The following is a 22,116-nucleotide window of genomic DNA, read 5'->3' as shown; positions in this document are numbered from 1 at the left end:
CCGGGGTCAAAAAAGGCCTGAACACAACCTGAGGGAGAGTATGGATATGGAATAATTGTTCAAGATGCATTTAATTTCACATTGGAATGACTTCAGATTGCAGATCTACTGTCGAGAGGAAACATGGAAGATGACTCTGAGAAGTAGGAGACTCCAGGAAAAGTGTAGGAGAAGCAATGGTGACACGAACAAGATCTCAACACAATAACATTTCCTATGACACCAGCTCAAATGATTTTGAAGGGAATAATAGTCTGGATGATGAAGCCATTACAGTACAGAAGAGGCTGAAAAAAGCTTGGCAGCTCTCTCTCTCTCTCTCTCTCTCTCTCTCTCTCTCTCTCTCTCTCTCTCCGAGGACTCTGGGAATAAATGGCTCTGGCGGGGCCCTCTTTATTCTGAAGCTGGCCAGGAATGCAAGGCCTTTTTTTCACTCCTCACACACCATTATCAGCGGTGAAATATTCCCTACGCTGCACCCATTGTGCACTTGCAGGATGGACGTCACAAACTGGGAGGCCCAGGAGAGATCTGCTGACCAAACAGCCAATCAAGCTGAACTCCTGAGGATGAATGTTTTCCAAGATATTCCTGCAGAGAAGTTTAAACCGTTTAAGACGACGCTCTCTCTCTCTCTCTTAGGGTTTCTGAACTCTTACTCTGGTAAGAGAAGCTTGGCAACATTTCTTACTTCCTGCAGTTAGTATAAGAAAGCAGTCAGAGGTAAACCTAGCATTCTCTACTGACTCTCATATGCATGAATTTAAACCGAACGGGGATTAAAAAAAAATCTTGCATTGCCTTTCCTTCCACTTGAATGTTTCTCTGTACTTGTGCCCAGATCATTGTGTACTATTTCCTGCACATGAACACTCGTGTTTCTATACAGCAATGCGTAATTAGGGCATAATGTTCTCATTGTCAGTCTGGCTGTGTTTAATGGCTAAGTCTGAGAGCATTTCTAAAGTTTACTACTCGTTTTAATATTGCTTGTTGTGTATGATTGTTGTCTGATGATAGAAGAATCGCCATGGTTCAAACATACTCTGTTGTGTTACAGTATATAATTGAAACGCCATTGGACCAAAGACCAAATTTAAGATAGGATCTTTTATAAAGTTGGTATTCATTGAATGTCTCAAAATTGCTAAGAGTTCTTTCATGATTACTGCCGTTTTGCCCCGGTTAAAATTACATTCCAGACATTTTCATCACTCCCCCATCCACCCGTCCTTCTTCAGGACTCTTATTAAGGTTGTCATCATTGATGATGAGTATTTTATATTGCTCTGTTTTAGAATATCTAAGCACTAGTGTTGTAGGCCAAGACCGGCGTGTGTCGAGGCCAAGACCGGCGTGTGTCGAGGCCAAGACCGGCGCGTGTCGAGGCCAAGACCGGCGCGTGTCGAGGCCAAGACCGGCGTGTGTCGAGGCCAAGACCGGCGCGTGTCGAGGCCAAGACCGGCGCGTGTCGAGGCCAAGACCGGCGCGTGTCGAGGCCAAGACCGGCGTGTGTCGAGGCCAAGACCGGCGCGTGTCGAGGCCAAGACCGGCGCGTGTCGAGGCCAAGACCGGCGTGTGTCGAGGCCAAGACCGGCGTGTGTTGTAGCCAAGACCGGCGCGTGTCGAGGCCAAGACCGGCGCGTGTCGAGGCCAAGACCGGCGCGTGTCGAGGCCAAGACCGGCGTGTGTCGAGGCCAAGACCGGCGCGTGTCGAGGCCAAGACCGGCGCGTGTCGAGGCCAAGACCGGCGCGTGTCGAGGCCAAGACCGGCGCGTGTCGAGGCCAAGACCGGCGTGTGTCGAGGCCAAGACCGGCGTGTGTTGTAGCCAAGACCGGCGTGTGTTGTAGCCAAGACCGGCGTGTGTCGAGGCCAAGACCGGCGTGTGTCGAGGCCAAGACCGGCGTGTGTTGTAGCCAAGACCGGCGTGTGTTGTAGCCAAGACCGGCGTGTGTCGAGGCCAAGACCGGCGTGTGTCGAGGCCAAGACCGGCGTGTGTCGAGGCCAAGACCGGCGTGTGTCGAGGCCAAGACCGGCGTGTGTTGTAGCCAAGACCGGCGTGTGTCGAGGCCAAAACCGGCGTGTGTCGAGGCCAAGACCGGCGTGTGTCGAGGCCAAAACCGGCGTGTGTCGAGGCCAAGACCGGCGTGTGTTGTAGCCAAGACCGGCGTGTGTCGAGGCCAAGACCGGCGTGTGTTGAGGCCAAGACCGGCGTGTGTTGTAGCCAAGACCGGCGCGTGTCGAGGCCAAGACCGGCGTGTGTCGAGGCCAAGACCGGCGTGTGTCGAGGCCAAGACCGGCGTGTGTCGAGGCCAAGACCGGCGTGTGTCGAGGCCAAGACCGGCGTGTGTCGAGGCCAAGACCGGCGTGTGTCGAGGCCAAGACCGGCGTGTGTCGAGGCCAAGACCGGCGTGTGTCGAGGCCAAGACCGGCGTGTGTTGTAGCCAAGACCGGCGTGTGTCGAGGGCAAGACCGGCGTGTGTCGAGGCCAAGACCGGCGTGTGTCGAGGCCAAGACCGGCGTGTGTTGTAGCCAAGACCGGCGTGTGTCGAGGGCAAGACCGGCGTGTGTCGAGGCCAAGACCGGCGTGTGTTGTGGCCAAGACCGGCGTGTGTCGAGGCCAAGACCGGCGTGTGTCGAGGCCAAGACCGGCGTGTGTCGAGGCCAAGACCGGCGTGTGTCGTGGCCAAGACCGGCGTGTGTCGAGGCCAAGACCGGCGTGTGTCGAGGCCAAGACCGGCGTGTGTCGAGGCCAAGACCGGCGTGTGTCGAGGCCAAGACCGGCGTGTGTCGAGGCCAAGACCGGCGTGTGTCGAGGCCAAGACCGGCGTGTGTTGTAGCCAAGACCGGCGTGTGTCGAGGGCAAGACCGGCGTGTGTCGAGGGCAAGACCGGCGTGTGTCGTGGCCAAGACCGGCGTGTGTCGAGGCCAAGACCGGCGTGTGTCGAGGCCAAGACCGGCGTGTGTCGAGGCCAAGACCGGCGTGTGTTGTAGTCAAGACCGGCGTGTGTCGAGGCCAAGACCGGCGTGTGTCGAGGCCAAGACCGGCGCGTGTCGAGGCCAAGACCGGCGCGTGTCGAGGCCAAGACCGGCGCGTGTCGAGGCCAAGACCGGCGCGTGTCGAGGCCAAGACCGGCGCGTGTCGAGGCCAAGACCGGCGCGTGTCGAGGCCAAGACCGGCGCGTGTCGAGGCCAAGACCGGCGCGTGTCGAGGCCAAGACCGGCGCGTGTCGAGGCCAAGACCGGCGCGTGTCGAGGCCAAGACCGGCGTGTGTTGTAGCCAAGACCGGCGTGTGTTGTAGCCAAGACCGGCGTGTGTCGAGGCCAAGACCGGCGTGTGTCGAGGCCAAGACCGGCGCGTGTCGAGGCCAAGACCGGCGCGTGTCGAGGCCAAGACCAGACCAGCACTCAAATTCATCTGAAAGATCCACATTTACTGCCTGAGAAATGACTTATATTTAATCAATAAATACAATTAGAAATATAACTGCAAGCAGCATTGAAGGGCCCAAGCCCAGCTTTAGGGAGACAACAGGCAATACGCATTTAAACTGGGTAAATGTAAAAGGATTATATCAAGATATGAGACGCATGGATCTTCAATGTCTTGCCACCATGTTCAGAAAGTTTGGTGTGAATCGTATGAATCCCCTAGGAGGAGTATAGGGCTGCACGATTAATCGAAATCGAACCGCGATCGCGATTTGGCTAATGTGCGACTGATGAAAGCGCAAAGGCTGCAATTTTAAATAAATAAATGCCCATTGTGAAGTGAAGAGCGGCTCTGTGATCAGGAGGAAATGCTGAGTCGCTTATACCATGCGCTTGAAAAAACAAAAAAGACAACGTTTAATAACACTCGTATAACTCGTATAATATCGTCAGTCGAGTGTTTGTGAGCTGATGTGGCTTCTCTTCACAGAATGCATTATTCTATATATTATTCTATACAGTGATGAAGTCTATGTCAATCAGCACCGCTTTATTATTATAAAAATACCCGAGAAGCCTTAAAGAACTCAAATACACCATATATCGTGTTTATTGTCTTCATGTTTAATCAAAGCGTTTCTATCTTCTCTTTATTCAGCTACAGCGCTAGCTTCACATTAGGGATTTCCTGCAAACGTCATTATATGACTCTGAGGCGTATGAATGTCCTCCAGTATGAATGAAACATGAGTGTGTTTAGTCCCCAGCACTGCTGATCTTATTTTGGGGGAAAATTTGGAAAAAATAATACTTCTCTAAATAAATGATGTATATGACAATCCATATGTTTTTCTCCAGTGTAGGGGATGCTCATAATTTCATATTAAAGACATAGACTCATTCTTGATTTTGCATACCTCCTAACAAAAATTAAGAAATTGATATCACACATTTTTTAAATAATAACAATAATATAGTAAATCCTTAGACATTTCTAGTGATGTTTAGTCATAGGCTGCCTGGATTTTAACAGGTTACCCCCTACAGTTTTTGGTAAAATAAGTTTTCTGTAATATTATTATATTGTTATATTTATTCTTAAATACAATTTTTTTTTTTATAATGAAAATGTTATTGTAATAGTAATATTTCTTACTGTGTTAATATTATATATTATTAGTAATAATAATCATAATCATTATTATTAATCATAATATATAAGCAGAAAATGTTTTATATACATGTATATGTGTGTATACACACAAAAATACATATCCCATTTTAAATTGCAATTATAACCAGAATAATCGCAATTTAGTTATTTTCCTCAAGTCGTGCAGCCCTAGAGGAGCAGATGCAAATTCAGGCCTGGTTATTCCAAAAATCCACATTCAAACCAAAATATCGGACTTAACCCTTAATCGTCCCTCAAGTAGGGTTTACGTTTGAGTCCCTTGGGCTCAGATAGACCCCAAACTTTTACAGAGCGATTGCATAAGGAAATATAATTTTTTTACATGGAAAACTATATATCATTTTTTTTATTTACTTCTCAACTATACATTTATGCTGTGTTTTTGTGGGTATTTGGTAGTTTTTTACCTATTTACTGCACAAATACTTAACTATGTCATAAATTGGCTCATTAAAAATCATTTTTTTATGAAAAAATCACTTGAATGATGATCTTAAATAAATATAAATAGTTTTTGGACATTGCTCTGTGTGTTAGGGATAGAATACCACCATCTGTAGGTTTGTGGAAAAACTTTAGGAATTATAGTTAAAGAGAGCGAGTGCAATGACCACATTATCCACTAGAGGTCCATAGGGAAGTTATGCAAAAGTTAAGCTGCCTTTCATCTTTCTTTTATTTGCCCTTTTCCCTCTCTTTCTCATGATTGTTCCATGTTGCATTTGTGCTCTAGTACTTGTCCTTCATTTATGTATGTAATTTTTTTCAGATTTATGCCAGTTTTGTTGATTTTATTTGCCAGTTTCTATAAAAATGCTCTCTGTTGCAGTCACACACATGTGTGTGTTTGTGTGTGTGTGTGTGTGTGTGTGCGTGTGTGTATGAGACAGAAAGTTCGTTCCACTTTGTGTTTATGCTCCAGGACCAGATCTTGATATAAATGTAGACATTTTCAGATTTATACTGGATTTAGTTGATTTTTTTTACAAACAAAGTGAAAAAAAAGCATTTTTTACATTTTCCCATTCATTGCCAAAATCCAAAAAAATGCTCCAGACACCTGTGTTTGTGTTTGTGTGTGTGTGCGTGTGAGTGAACATGCTTGTTCCATATTGCATTTGTGCTCTAGTATTAGTACTTCATTTATGTATGAAAATCTTTCAGATTTATGCCAGTTTTGTTGATTTTATTTGCCAGTTTCTATAAAAATGCTCTCTGTTGCAGTCACACACGTGTGTGTTTGTGTGTGTGTTTGTGCGTGTGTGTATGAGACAGAAAGTTCGTTCTACTTTGTGTTTATGCTCTAGGACCAGACCTTGATATAAATGTGGAAATTTTCAGATTTATACTGGATTTAGTAAAAAAAATTGACAAAAAAAGTGAAAAAAAATTATTTTTTACACTTTCCCATTCATTTTCAATGTGGGGTCAATCTGACCCCGAGGGACTTAAACGGTAATTTTTTTTTTACACACCTTTAGAACAACCAAATCAAGCCCAGATTTTTTGTGCATGTTTAGATAGATTATTTAGGAAAAGTCACCGAGTCTCATGGCCCTGAGATGAAGGGAACACTTTTAAAAAATGGAGGAAAAGTCCAGTGGGGTCAGCTGGAGCCCAAGGGCCGATTAAGGGTTAAGAAGCTAATGACTGTAATTTAGAAAGCTGTATTGGTTGCATGTGAAGCAGGAAGTTTTACACCCAATCACATTAATGATGTTAGCAAATAAATCAGACAATGCACCGACAATTTATTGATATCCCCACCGTTATGGTCATGAAATAAAATCACAAATCCTCTAAAACAGGGTCGAGTCCGAGACGAGAACAAGGCCTTTGGGAAATGGTCTCGAGTGCTACAACACAGCTACTGTGAGTGTCTAAAAGTATGCAGCTTAAGCTTCTTTATTCAGTTACATACTTTACATTCTTTACCAATCTTCATCTGTTTCCTCGTTGGCAAAAAAGGGAAATTTTCCACCTTACAAGCCCTGAAGCTTTCCTTAAAGAGCCTCATCCTGACAGTGAGCTGGCTAAAGAGGGCTCAAGGAAATAAGTCGGAATGAAAAGTATTTTGCACATGAAGGCCGAGTCAGATTTCTGAGTAGTTATCTCAGGGGACTTTTAGAGTACGGCTGTGTACCAAGCACTGCTTCAGTGGTGATCAAACACATTCCTGCATAATTGACACACAAATGCTTTAAACGTTTCATCAGTATTATCTCAGCGTCGTTAAACTGTGCAGGAACTGTTTTGATACAGAAGTCATTTCAGTGAAATAGATTTTGTTGTTACATTTAAACAATTTGGTGACTTACAACATTCATATAAATCCCCTCAGCAGTTCAGGAATGACCTCTTTCTTTAAGGGGTGACATTTGCAACCTTTATTAAATTGTATTGAATTTTACAAGGGCCTTTATAATACCTTTTATAAGTAATCAAATGTAAAATACTGCACGGTCGCCATTGCATGAATTATAAATTGAATATACATGAATTCTTATTAAAGCTACAGAAGTTATTCAGTCAAGAGCAGTTATGATGTTCTCTTTGCCTTTTGTTCTTTGATTAACATTAATGATGGGTTTATTATGCTGCTGTCACTTTAAGAGCTGGTGGATCTGACACACATCCTATTTTTGCCCATCTCTTTACATTCATTTAAGACTTTTAAACTCGCTTAAACAGTGCACACTGTGATTTATTATAGTCCTTTCCGATTGTTGCTTGTCAGACTGTATGAACATGAACCCGGCTTAAGACTGCGCTTACGGTCTTAAGCATTTTGACATAATTTTGTTTTTTTTCCAGTTTAAACACAATAAGACACAAATATAACGTATCGGCTTTCTGTGGTCGCATTTCGGGTGTGCGCGCCAGTACCAAATTCAGTTCTCTTTCCCATCTAATCGTGCTTGAATGAATAAATGATTGACTGATCATTGGCTAGGCCTATATACAGTCAAAGCGTATGACTGTACAAACCCTCGAGGCATGTTTTTGTTTGTTTTTTGCAAAATTAGTGATACTTAAGCCCCCCTCGCATAACCGTCCTTAATCCCGCCTTCATGGACAAATTTGGGCACGAAGGTCTCAGGTGTGATCCGCATTTCTTTATATATATATATATATATATATATATATATATATATATATATATATATATATATATATATATATATATTATATCACCACCTTCTGTAAAATAAATTCTATCAATTTATACCTTTTTTTGTGATTTTTGGAGTATTAATGAATTTATTTACCTCTTAAAGTACCGTATTTCTATGTAAAATATGCTTTTTAATGTTATATTTAATATTTATTTAACTTAAGTAAAAAACAAAAAAAAACATATCAGCAAGTCCAGAGAGCCAAAACCTAAAAATGTGGTGACTTTGGTGACATCTGGTGGCCTATGATGGTATTCATTTCTTTTTAAAGGTAAAACATCAATAGCCACTAGATGGCAATAGAACTCAATGGCTGCATATGGGCTGAACTCTGGAAATCAATTTTTTTAAATTGCCCAGTTATTGGCTCATTTAATTCCTTTGTTTGTGTATGTGTGAGTGACTGTGTTTTATTTGACAAAAATAAAAAACTCGCTCTGTTATAGGCTCATTCAATAGCTTTCAATGCAATGCTTTTGTGGATGTGTGTGTGTGTGTGAGTGTTTGCCACATTGAGAATGTTGTATAGGTTAACTCCTTCATTTGTGTGTATGTATGATCTGCATTGTGTTGGATTTATTGATTTTTATTGGACAAATAAATAAAAAAATGGTCGGAATTACAGTTTTTCCCATTCAATCCAGCCGCTGTGTGTCCCAGTGGAGTTTTGCTGGCATCTAATGGGGCAAAATTGGCACTGCACCCAGACAATATCTCACTGAAAGCTCATTTTTTGAGATATCAACCTCAAATTTGGAACTCAGCCTTTTTAGATGTATGGCTTTAATTTTCTAGCAGTTTTAGAGTTCAATATGTTTCATAAAATATAATTTTTTTTATAAAACATTATTCATGAATCATTTTCATAAACTTAAACCTTTTTTATTTTATTTTTATTTCACTTTTTAAACTTTTTTGACTTCAACAATAATCTGTCAAGGGTCTTCTTTAAAATGAGACCAAACTTAAGTCTGTGCTCCCAATATGAAAAACTTTTATGACAGTTTTTCGACATGGACATTTTTGTCCTCTATGGACCTATGTGTAACTTTTTTTAATTGAAGCTCAAGGGTTAATTCACATACGTATGTAATTAGTGAATAGTGTAAGTAGTGTGTTCGCACTGAAAGTCCAGAAAGAAAAAGTGCACTTCAAATACCCAGATGATGCACTTACTTAGTCAAAACAAGAAATGCAGGAATGCTGAACTGTTGCAGCTTTCCTTATGTAGCTTTCAGACTAAATAACCATATATAATTCATATAATTGAAGGTAAAGTACATAGAGAATAATGTACTTGGGTCATTTGGAAAATTAACCACCAATCCGTATAAAACTAATAGTTAATAGTAATTTGAGAGATGAATTAAACTTTAAAAAGCTCAATATAAGAACTACTCTGAAAAGTATGTGCATCACTATATGTGGGGTGAGGTTGTGGAATAAGTTGAAACAGGTGTTAAAATACTGTACTAACTTTAAACAGTTTAAAAAGTTGTATAAAATCGAGTTACTAAAAGGTTATGAGGTGGAACAAGAATAATGAGGGTGGGTTAAAAGATATTTTTTCTTATTTTTATTTTATTTAATGTATTTGTGCAATGGTTGTTGTGCAATAAGGAGATGATGTATGTGGTGGGTTAATTCAATTTTGATTAAATTTTGTATGGTTATATAAGGGGTGGGAAAATAACAAGCTTTTTGCTTCATCCCGCTCCTTTTTGAACACATGTAATTTTATTTTTGATATTGCGTCTATGTGGTAACACAATTGTTGTATGTTCATATTTTACTTTATTTTTATTATTTTATTGGTTGTTGTTCGAAATAAAAAAGAAAAAGAAAGAAAGAAATCAATGCAAAACGCAGATGAAAGTCATTTATTTGGTGCACGTCTGCATGCATTATTTTTAGCAGTGCTGTAAAATATCAATCACATTCCATAATAAAATCTAGAGGTGTCCAGTATTTGTCATTTTTAACAAATCTCTGTTTGTGTGTTTTCTCGCAGGTGATGCCAGATTCCTGTGGCTTCTGTTTTGTAACTACAGTGAGGAAATATTTCACCTCGGTCCATAATTCCACATCATAGCTCACATGGATTCCTATAATTTCCACTTTGAGAGGATGAGTAACCTTGACCTACACCCTCTGAGTCTTCCGGTCAGTCGGCTCTCTCCGGCCAAGTCCAGTAGCAGTATCGACCAGTATACACACCACCACAGCAAAGGGGACTCGGCCTATAGCTCGTTCTCCGGTGGTTCCACGGTCCCCGATTACCCTTCTCCTTTCCTACTGGATGAAATCCAGTCGCAAGGCTTGCACTACACCGATATGAAATGCGTGAAAGCTAAATATAGTCTTGATTCGGATTCCAAGAGCATGGACCACATTTACCGCTCCATGGAAACCGTTGCACAACAGCATCACAGGAGCAGCGCTGACTTTTCTAACATTGATGCGTCAGATCATATGCATCCATTACCGCCCCCTCCACCTCCTACCCGTCTGAACAGTTTTGTAGCAACCAGGAATCTTGAAAACTCAAGGGCACGTCAGAGTCCAGAAGGACAGCTTGCTGACCTTTCCACTTCACAGCACACCGCTAATCCAGAGGTCGTCCGGATTGAGCCTGTCCATGGTCGGGCATTTTCACAGCTTAAAGATCATCTCAAGCAAGACCCAGGGGACAAGATGCACGATCCACCAAAGCCTACAGAGATTTTAAATAGATCGCCAGAGCCTTGGAGTGGCCATTCGGAAAATCAGCGGAAGCGCTCGCATTCAGCTTATGGTGGACCTGTTTCCGAGCATCAGTGTTTCGTCAGCTCCCGCCATATGCCACAGAACATGATCAGCGGGAGTATTCAGCACAAAGGACAATTTTACTTTGTTACTGGAGTCTTCAAGTCCTCTGAGCCCAGTGTCAGGGAAGGTGCAAGCATGGAAACCTCCAGTGAGTGGTCTTATAAAGCTCAGCGGAGAAGGCAGAGCTGTCCTGATGGTCCGAGTGGTAAGCTGTTTTTTCAAGAGGAACTCAAATTCAGCATTCAGGATAAAGTTGTGGAGCATCCTAATAACCAGGCTTCTGAAGGTGTAGAGGACCAGAGGGTCTTGAGCCGAGAAACCGGTAGGCATCACTCCACCAACCACCCTATCTTCTACTGTGGTCCGGAGGACCATTCAGTTGGTACAGTAATGACCCCTGCTCTAATTAAGGAAGACCATCCCAAGGAAGAAGAAGAAGAAGCGATGACTAGAGTTTCAAGATGTCCCCAACTGAATATTCCAAGTGATAAGATCAGCAAGGAGACTACCCCACTTCTGTATCACCTCACAGGAGCGAACAGGGCATCATATCCAGACAAGTTCAAAAGCAATGATTGTGGTCAGGTGGTGAAGAATCCAGACTGTGTCCGAGCTGAGAATGATGGGCAAACCTCTCCCCGGCAGAGTGAAATGCCCAAAGAACAACCAAATGAATACTTCTACCCATGTGGTACGTTAGATGACTCCTACAAAAAGTACTACAAGGAGAAACTGAAAGATGCCCAATCCAAGGTCTTGAGGGAGACTTCTTTCAAAAGGAGAGATTTGCAACTTTCTCTGCCACACAGGATCAAGCAAAAGGCAGATAAAAAACTTTCCGTGTTACCGACTGGTTCTCCATCACTAGACATATGGCCCAGCTTGGACAGTCCCAACCCTCAAGAAGCAGAGAAGGAGTACATGAAAGAGCTTGGACAGGAGATTGACAAGATCATTGAAAAGGAAACCGAGAAGCCACAGAATATGGCTCAACCTCAGGTGCCTCGAGTAGGGTGTAGGAAGCGTTTGACAGCAGATCAGAAAAAACTGTCTCACTCGGAGCCTGAGAAGCTGCACCAGCTGGCAGATGGACCGGCTCATATGACCTGCCGCTCTCTTGGCAATGAAGCCGAAGGGCTCCTCTCAGAGGGGGATCACGGTTTAGTGGCTGCCAGGCGGACGATGTTTGAAACACGGGGCCGTGCTATGTCGGCGTCCAACTTCTCAAAATCGACTCTGAAGCACCTTCAGCATAAAGCCTTGGTGGCGTACATGGAACGTAAAACGGGTCAAAAGGTACCGGAGCCCCAGCGTCCAGTTCCACAAGTACCCAGCAACAGAAATTCAACTGCGGAGAGGGTGCCTGAGTGGAGCTCCAGACGTAATTCTGCATCCAAGAAGAAGCTCGACAGGCCTCTCTCTGCTGGTCAGATTCTCGACTCCGTGTCAAGTTCTGTTAAATACACCCAGTTCAGCACTGCCCAGGTCAGAGGTCACTCAAGGCAGTCCAGCTGGAGAGAAGAGTCCTCTACCTCAAGGAATTCAGCCTCTGTGGAGAGTCTCCTGGACCAGCCTGAACAGCCCAAGCTCTTACGGACTCGCAGCACCTCGACTCCCTATGCTTTCCAGGTATCTTTATAAAACTGCTCATCAAGATTTCGGTTTTCCAGTTAAGTAGCATTCACCGCTAACATTTTGTCATTATATTCATAGGTTCGGAAACATCCAGATGAGGTCTCAGCCGTACATAACATGGCTATTACAAGGTGACCTGTTATTATACTTATTGCGAAGATCTATCCTGTACTCAGTTTGAACAGTATTGACTAGAGATGCACCGATTGATCGGCCAGGGATCGGAATTTTCTGCATGATCAGCCGATCAGTCTCACGTGTCCCCGATTTTGAGCCGATCCGTCTACATGCGGCTGTGAGCACAAGTTAACGTCACAGCAGAGATGGGCACACGAGTTAGTGACTCGGACTCGAGTCGCATTTTGTGAGACTTCAGACTTGACTCGGGACTCGACCTGAAATCAGTCCTTCCAGAAAAATGCTGCTTTTTTTTGTGATTGTTGCGGGCAAAAATCCTTGATTATGCGGCACGTTTTCTTAAAAAATGCGATGGAAAATGCGGGATATTTATGCAATTTTATGCGATAAAATTGCGGGAACTTGCAAAAACTGCGGTTTGATGTAAAAGAGAAAAAAAGCACTACATAACAGAAAATGCTGGTAATATTTAAGTTCTCATCTTGTTTTATTGAAGACCTTGATAAACACATGGCTCAAACTTACAAAACACTGAGTCAAACAAGTTCTGTAGCTTTACAAAAGGAATATGCTACAACTTGAATGAATATGTTATTTAAAATTAATAAATAACTTCCTGTTTTACAGAGGTAGCTTTACAAAACAGACATTTGAGTGCTTCCAATGCACAAAGTGCAATCTCTCAAAGGGTTAAGTTCACCCAAAAATGAAAATTCTGTCATTAATTCCTCACCCTCATGTGGTTGGACACCCGTCAGACCTCCGTTCATCTTCAGACACAAATGAAGATATTTTAGTGTAAATCTGATGCTCTGAAAGGCCTCCATTGGCACACTTTACACTCTCAAGACCCTTAAAAGACACTAAAGACGTCGTTACAAAGTCCATCTCACTACAGTGACTCTACAATAACTTTATGAAGCGACGAGAATAGCCAGGGATCTGAATTTTCTGCCGATTTTCTGCATGATCGGCCCTGATCGGTGATCGGCCGATCAGTCCAGAGATAGGCACTCGAGTTAGTGACTTGGACTCAAGTCTTTAATCCTTATCTATCATAAATTTAAAAATATATATTTATTTGAATGTTATAATGTCTGCTTCACATGTACGTGACGTGGTAGATCAGAGGTAGAATTTCATTACGGATGTCCGTGTATTGCGTGCGTCATAAGAGTCCCATGAAACATGACAAGATCCATCATTTCGTTCTCACATATTGATTTATCAGATTGGCTAGATGCAAAGAATGTGTGGAAAACAATTCAAGATGCAAAAATTATTTTTCACTTGATCTTTTTTTTTAATAAACAATGTTTACTTTTAAACCGCATACAGCCTTTAAATGTTTATGTATTATTTACTTATAATGATTATCATCATAAATAATAAACTTAATACATTTAATAAAAAAAAAACTTTTAACTGTGGTACCGAAATTGGTACAAAGTACCGTAAAATTTGTATGGTATTGGTGAAGACCAGTGTTGGGGAAAGTTTAATTTGAAAAGTAATGCATTACAATATTGCGTTACTCCCTTAAAAAGTAACTAATTGAGTTACTTTAGTTACTATTTTAAGAAAAGTAATGCGTTACGTTACTTTTGCGTTACTTTTTCTCACCTGGGCTGGGCTTGTTTTTTTGTTTGTTTTTTAATAGCAAAAAAAGTTCTCTTTTTGTGTATATGTAAAGACCTCTTCATACCAAAATTGAAATAATAAGCCTCAGGCTGAGGTAAAAATGCTAATTCACGCATGAACAGTAGAGGGCGCAGCTCTGCTGCCATTCTGGATAATGGAAGAATAGGACGCAGGAGAAAAAAAGTTTTACCAATAAAACAAAAGATCTAGTACTATTTGCTCATGGTTTAACTGAATCATCAAAGGTCAGCAGAAGACATTAGTCAATAAAGGTAGATTAAATGCATAACAATATTTGTTATATTTAACATTTTGATATGAGGTTAGCATCGTACTCTGATTTTATTTATTTTGAGGAGTACTGAATCTTTACTGTGTAAGTGAGATGAATAAATGTCTTTATTTAGTCTAGAACTACAATAACACATTTACACACAACGCCTCTGCACTTACTATAGATTTTTCTCAACATGAGGACAGAAGAGCTGTCAGTCAAATAATTGTGAAAAAGTAACTTGCGTTACTTTTTTGAAAAGTAACTCCGATATTTTGTTGTAAATTTTAAAAGTAATGCGTTACTTTACTAGTTACTTGAAAAAGTAATCTAAATTGTGTAACGATTATGATTGTTATGCGTAACTTTACTAGTTACTTGAAAAAGTAATCTGATTATGTAACGATTATGAGTGTTATGCGTTACTTTACTAGTTACTTGAAAAAGTAATCTGATTATGTAACGATTATGATTATGTAATGCGTTACTTTACAAGTTACTTGAAAAAAATAATCTGATTATGTAACGATTATGATTATGCGTTACTTTACTAGTTACTTGAAAAAGTAATCTGATTATGTAACGATTATGATTATGTAACGATTATGATTATGTAATGCGTTACTTTACTAGTTACTTGAAAAAGTAATCTGATTATGTAACGATTATGATTATGTAACGATTATGATTATGTAATGCGTTACTTTACTAGTTACTTGAAAAAGTAATCTGATTATGTAACAATTATGATTATGTAATGCGTTACTTTACTAGTTACTTGAAAAAGTAATCTGATTATGTAACAATTATGATTATGTAATGCGTTACTTTACTAGTTACTTGAAAAAGTAATCTGATTATGTAACGATTATGATTGTCATGCGTTACTTTACTAGTTATTTGAAAAAGTAATCTGATTATGTAACATTATGATTATGTAACGATTATGATTATGTAATGCGTTACTTTACTAGTTACTTGAAAAAAATAATCTGATTATGTAACGATTATGATTATGCGTTACTTTACTAGTTACTTGAAAAAGTAATCTGATTATGTAACGATTATGATTAGGTTATGCGTTACTTTACTAGTTACTTGAAAAAGTAATCTGATTATGTAACGATTATGATTATGCAACGATTATGATTATGTTATGCGTTACTTTACTAGTTACTTGAAAAAAATAATCTGATTATGTAACGATTATGATTATGCGTTACTTTACTAGTTATTTGAAAAAGTAATCTGATTATGTAACGATTATGATTATGCGTTACTTTACTAGTTACTTGAAAAAGTAATCTGATTATGTAACAATTATGATTATGTAATGCGTTACTTTACTAGTTACTTGAAAAAGTAATCTGATTATGTAATGATTATGATTGTCATGCGTTACTTTACTAGTTACTTGAAAAAGTAATCTGATTATGTAACATTATGATTATGTAACGATTATGATTATGTAATGCGTTACTTTACTAGTTACTTGAAAAAGTAATCTGATTATGTAACAATTATGATTATATAATGCGTTACCCCCAACACTGGTGAAGACTACTGGAATTTTGGTACCGTGACATCGCTAGCTGGCAACACTTATTACCCAATTACTGAACTATTATTACTAACTATTACTATTATAGTACTGTACACTTCAGGTTCGTTCATTCATAGGATCTTTTGACTTTTGTAAGACAAGTAAAAAAGAGAAAAAGGTCAATTTATAATGTTTTGTTTCATAAAGCAACTGATTTTCAGTTATTTGTTATTTCTTCTTCTTTCCAGGCACAGAACTCTTGTTTTTTGAGAGTTGTTCAAGTGAGAGAAGATCCTGTTGTAATCATTTATTTTAGAATAAAAATAAAATTTTGCTTTGAAGAAAAAGTGTATTTTTGTTTGTATATGCTGTCAATTATAGTTCTTAGAAAGAAAATCGGAATCGACAAAAATCGTATCGGCCGATCTCATTAACAAAAAATCGGATATCGGCCAAGAAAATTGCAAAAAGTATTGACTACAAATGTAAACAACGTGACATTTTTTGGTTCCTAATTTAAGTGAAACTTTCTTTTTCAGTGTTCAACGAAAAGTAGAGGAAGATACGGTAGTCCATCATCGTCGTTCAGCATCTGTCCATGATGAGCGGTGGGTCCAAATCAGAGCTCCCAGAGGGAAATCTATGGAGGAACTCGGTGTGTCCATTGTCACGAGACCTGAAGTTCTCAGCAAAAGTTCTGAGCAGCTTGACCAACTTCAGGCCATGCCCGGGACAGAGAAGAGAACTGTGTCATTTCTTGCTGAAGGAAGGCACACCGAGAGGAAGATGCTCAGCGCCGGAGAACACACGGATAACGCTCAGGCAGGCCCTGAGAACCCACTCTTAACCAATTTTGTGAAACATTCATCCTCCAATAATGATGAAATCCGTATAGCGTCACACAATGGACGTAAACATAAAGCTGAAACTGTTCTGTCTGTGTCCGGTCTCTTCACTGAACCTGGTGGAATCAAGCTGGAAGTCAGGTATATCTAAATCCATTGCTGTATATGCATTTATTGCCCTGTTTACAGCTGTTAAGATGTGTTTTGGTCGATCGGATCACAAGTAGACACATTTAGACCTGTATTTAATGTTGTCCACTTGTGATCCAAAAAGTAGTATCTTTTGCTCGTACTTGGTAAGCAGTTTACAGTCCTCATGAAGTCAAAATTTACCATATTTACTTTGTTAGTGCACATTGCTAGTCTTGTGGTGAACAAGTCAATCCACAAAAAAAGTATTTTTAATCAAAAAATCTCAATGGCGTTCCTTCTCTGACGACGTCAGTTTGACGGCTTGGGCTCATTGTAAACTTGAGTTCTGATATGTCTCCAATTTTGAAAGGAAAGTCTACTTTACAAGATCCAATCAATTCCCAGTGGGGAAAAAAACTAGCCACGCCCTTTGTTTTTCTCATTCAATATTCTATTTCAATACTGAGCTAAAGTCGGTCGCAACTTCCAGTTCACGCAGACTTAAAGGGTTAGTTCACCCAAAAATGTAAATTCTGTCATTAATTACTTCCCCTCATGTCGTTGGACTCCCGTCAGACCTCCGTTCATCTTCAGACACAAATGAAGATATTTTAGTGTAAATCTGATGCTCTGAAAGGCCTCCATTGGCTCAATGCACTTTACACTCTCAAGACCCTTAAAAGGCACTAAAGACGTCGTTACAAAGTCCATCTCACTACAGTGGCTCTACAATAACTTTATAAAGTGACGAGAATAGTTTTTGTGCGCAAAAAAACCCCTAAATAACGACTTATATAGTGATTTCAAAACACGGCATCATGAAGCTTCGAAGCGTTATGAATCAGTGAGTCGATTCATGATTCGGATCGCGTGTCAAACTGCTGAATCAACTCACTGATTCATAACGCTTCGAAGCTTCATGATGCCGTGTTTTGAAATCGTCATCACTATATAAGTCGTTATTTAGGTTTTTTTTTGCGCACAAAAACTATTCTCGTCGCTTCATAAAGTTATTGTAGAGCCACTGTAGTGAGATGGACTTTGTAACGACATCTTTAGTGTCTTTTAAGGGTCTTGAGAGTGTAAAGTGTGCCAATGGAGGCCTTTCAGAGCATCAGATTTACACTAAAATATCTTCATTTGTGTCTGAAGATGAACGGAGGTCTGACGGGTGTCCAACGACATGAGGGGAAGTCATTAATGACAGAATTTTCATTTTTGGGTGAACTAACCCTTTAATGTATTTGATTATGGTTATAATTTACGTTTATTTTGATATATTACAGCAAGGAGCAGGATAAGAGTGAAGCATCCGCCTCTAGTCCAGAGGTTTCACTCAATCATGGACTCAGAACAGATCCTAGACTATGGATCTCGGCGGAAAACAGTTGGTCATCTCCTGAAACGCCAACTTTGGCTGAACCCCAAAATGCACCACCTGCCCCGTATGTTAAGAATGAAGCCACACCCATTACAACACCACCACAGTCCAGCCTGGTACCTGCACTTAATGGGGAACAAGACAGCAATATAAAGAAGGAAGACAGCCCTCTTGTGATTGAAAACATGGTGGACAAACTCAAGTGGGAGGTGCTGGTTCAGGAAGTGGTCTCAGCTGACCAATCATTAGCTCGCACTCTTTACCCTATAGCCAATCGGAAGACAGCACTCATGCTGATGGAGCAGCTGTTATCTGAAGATAATCTTCTAATGGAGGAACACTACAAGAAAAAACAGGAGCAGAAGGTCAATAACCCAGAAACACACAGGTGACTACTGCACATCGCATACAGGTGTTCATAATGTAGGTTATATATTTTCATAAACAATTGTAGCCAGAGTTAAAATGCATTACAATAGAGATTTCTTGATGCACTTGAAATTGGTTTGTTTGTCATGTGTTTTAAATCATGCATTATACTTTCTAAAGGATTGATAAGGATTATAATGGTTACAATTATTCACGCGATCATACACCGATCAGGCATAACATTATGACAGGTGAAGTGAGTAACACTGATGATCTCTGTTAGTGGGTGGGATATATTAGGCAGCAAGTGAACATTTTGTCCTCAGAGTTGATGTGTTTGAAGCAGGAAAAATGAGTGATGAGATTTGAGATTTGTTCAAGAATGCTGATTCATCCAATCATTCGTTCAAGTGATTCTGTAAAAAACACTGATTCGTCCAGTAATGACACAAGTGAAGTCTTAATGAGTGAGTCATTGAATCATTCGTTCAAGTGATTCGGTAAAAAATGCTGATTCATACAGTAATGAAACAAGTGAAGTCTTTATGAGTGAGTCATTGAATCATTCGTTCAAGTGATTCGGTAAAAAATGCTTATTCATACAGTAATGAAACAAGTGAAGTCTTTATGAGTGAGTCATTGAATCATTCGTTCAAGTGATTCGGTAAAAAATGCTTATTCATCCAGTAATGAAACAAGTGAAGTCTTTATGAGTTAGTCATTGAATCATTCGTCCAAGTGATTCTGTAAAAAACGCTGATTCATACAGTAATGAAACAAGTGAAGTCTTTATGAGTGAGTCATTGAATCATTCGTTCAAGTGATTCGGTAAAAAATGCTTATTCATACAGTAATGAAACAAGTGAAGTCTTTATGAGTGAGTCATTGAATCATTCGTCCAAGTGATTCTGTAAAAAACGCTGATTCATACAGTAATGAAACAAGTGAAGTCTTTATGAGTGAGTCATTGAATCATTCGTTCAAGTGATTCGGTAAAAAATGCTGATTCATACAGTAATGAAACAAGTGAAGTCTTTATGAGTGAGTCATTGAATCATTCGTTCAAGTGATTCGGTAAAAAATGCTGATTCATACAGTAATGAAACAAGTGAAGTCTTTATGAGTGAGTCATTGAATCATTCGTCCAAGTGATTCTGAAAAAACACTGATTCATCCAGTAATGAAACAAGTGAAGTCTTTATGAGTGAGTCATTGAATCATTCGTTCAAGTGATTCGGTAAAAAATGCTTATTCATACAGTAATGAAACAAGTGAAGTCTTTATGAGTGAGTCATTGAATCATTCGTTCAAGTGATTTGGTAAAAAACACTGATTCATCCAGTAATAAAACAAGTGAAGTCTTTGAGTGAGTCATTGAATCATTCGTTCAAGTGATTCGGTAAAAAATGCTGATTCATCCATTAATGAAACAAGTGAAGTCTATGAGTCATTGAATCATTCACTCAAGAGATTTGTTCAAAAACATTGATTCATACAGTAATGAAACAAGTGAAGTCTTTATGAGTGAGTCATTGAATCATTTGTTCAAGTGGTTCGGTAAAAAACGCTGATTCATCCAGTAATGAAACAAGTGAAGTATTTATGAGTGAGTCATTGAATCATTCCCTCAAGAGATTTGTTCAAAAACACCGCAAAACAAAACAATCGTGATTCTCAATTGATCCAGAATCGTGCAGCTCCTTTTATACGCTCTTTTTATATACACACTTACAACGAGAGCATTTAGTCCAGCACACAATATTGCCGACCAGATTACAACAGATCCCAATGCCTTTAGGTTCGGTATCTTAGGTTTCTGTGTTAAATATCCGATGTGAACGCTAAGCGGACCAGGACTAAATGTTTATTAAGTGTGAACACACCCAGAGTCTTCATGTGCTTCACATGAGGAATGTTTTGTATTTGTATTTTTAGTGTATTTGAGTTGCTGCGTATGTCATAACAATCACACAAGTCAACTTAGCTCAGTGTGTTGTAGAACAGAACAAGCTTGATATGAAGAACTCTGTATTCTGCTCAAATACGTTTTGAAATATTAAAAAGCTAGACTTTCATTTGTATGCTCACTGAATGTTTGATTTTGTTTTTAAAGCTCTGAGATGCCAGAACCGCCGAACCGTCCGTCGTCTGTCAACAAAGAGTCTGTTCTCTCAAACCAAAAAGAAGAAATGGATATCATCGACAAGAAGGTACGGGACAGCATAACAATGGGATGTTGATGTTTTCCCCACAATTATTGGGTTATTAAAGGGTTAGTTCACCCAAAAATGTAAATTCTGTCATTAATTCCTCACCCTCATGTGGTTGGACACCCGTCAGACCTCCGTTCATCTTCAGACACAAATGAAGATATTTTAGTGTAAATCTGATGCTCTGAAAGGCCTCCATTGGCTCACTTTTCACTCTCAAGACCCTTAAAAGACACTAAAGACGTCGATACAAAGTCCATCTCACTACAGTGGTTCTACAATAACTTTATGAAGCGACGAGAATAGTTTTTGTGCGCAAAAAAACCCTAAATAACGACTTACATAGTGATGACGATTTCAAAACATGGCATCATGAAGCTTCGAAGCGTTATGAATCAGTGAGTCGATTCATGATTCGGATCGCGTGTCAAACCGCCAAACTGCTGAATCGACTCACTGATTCATAACGCTTCGAAGCTTCATGATGCCGTGTTTTGAAATCGTCATCACAATTTAAGTCGTTATTTAGGGTTTTTTTGTGCACAAAAACTATTCTCGTCGCTTCATAAAGTTATTGTAGAGCCACTGTAGTGAGATGGACTTTGTAACGACGTCTTTAGTGTCTTTTAAGGGTCTTGAGAGTGAACCGTGTGTCAATGGAGGCCTTTCAGAGCATCAGATTTACACTAAAATATCTTCATTTGTGTCTGAAGATGAACGGAGGTCTGACGGGTGTCCAACGACATGAGGGTGAGGAATTAATGACAGAATTTACATTTTTGGGTGAACTAACCCTTTAAATCAACATATCTTGTTCCTCTTTGCACCTTCTCCCGTGTAGAGACGGCTGATAGCACATATAGAGGAGCACTTGAAGAGTCTGGAGGACGTCCGCTCCAGTGTCCAGATGGAGGCGGAGGTCAATGGGGCGAGGGGCGGAGCGGTGGAGGCCCTGGTCCGAGAGCGCTGTGGGCCGGCGGAGCTGGAGCGATACACACAGTTTATGGGAGATCTGGAGCGGGTGGTGAGTCTGCTGCTCTGCCTCTCCGCCCGCCTGGCCCGTGTGCAGAACGCCCTCAGCACGGCGGACGACAACATGGACGCCGAGGAGAAAGTGAGTCTATTAGCCCAACAGAGCTAGGTGTTTAACGGATTAGTTCACTTTTAAATAAACTTTTGCTGATCATTTACTCACCCCCATGTCATCCCCATGTCCATGTCTTTCTTTCTGCAGTCGAAAAGAAATTAAAGGGTTAGTTCACCCAAAAATGTAAATTCTGTCATTAATTTCTCACCCTCATGTGGTTGGACACCCGTCAGACCTCCGTTCATCTTC

General features: G+C 40.4%; 1 protein-coding gene across 2 annotated transcripts in view; it reads left to right on the top strand.

The window, feature by feature from the left end:
- The window catches only part of shroom1 (shroom family member 1), a 61,143-nt gene that overhangs the window by 32,686 nt on the left and 6,341 nt on the right, over positions 1-22,116 (top strand). For both annotated transcript variants that reach the window (XM_079835229.1, XM_079835230.1), the window contains exons 3-8: positions 9,816-12,241; positions 12,326-12,378; positions 16,383-16,829; positions 18,107-18,589; positions 20,684-20,780; positions 21,622-21,894. In XM_079835229.1, the coding sequence (XP_079691355.1) occupies positions 9,902-12,241; positions 12,326-12,378; positions 16,383-16,829; positions 18,107-18,589; positions 20,684-20,780; positions 21,622-21,894 (3,693 nt within the window). In that variant the 5' untranslated portion in view covers positions 9,816-9,901. The remainder of the gene's footprint in view (positions 1-9,815; positions 12,242-12,325; positions 12,379-16,382; positions 16,830-18,106; positions 18,590-20,683; positions 20,781-21,621; positions 21,895-22,116) is intronic.

The sequence above is a fragment of the Gobio gobio genome, assembly GCF_949357685.1.
Source record: "Gobio gobio genome assembly, chromosome: 14".
Classification (NCBI taxonomy): Eukaryota; Metazoa; Chordata; class Actinopteri; order Cypriniformes; family Gobionidae; genus Gobio; species Gobio gobio.
The sequence above is the reverse complement of the archived record's forward strand: the minus strand, read 5'-3'. Positions and strand labels throughout refer to the sequence as shown.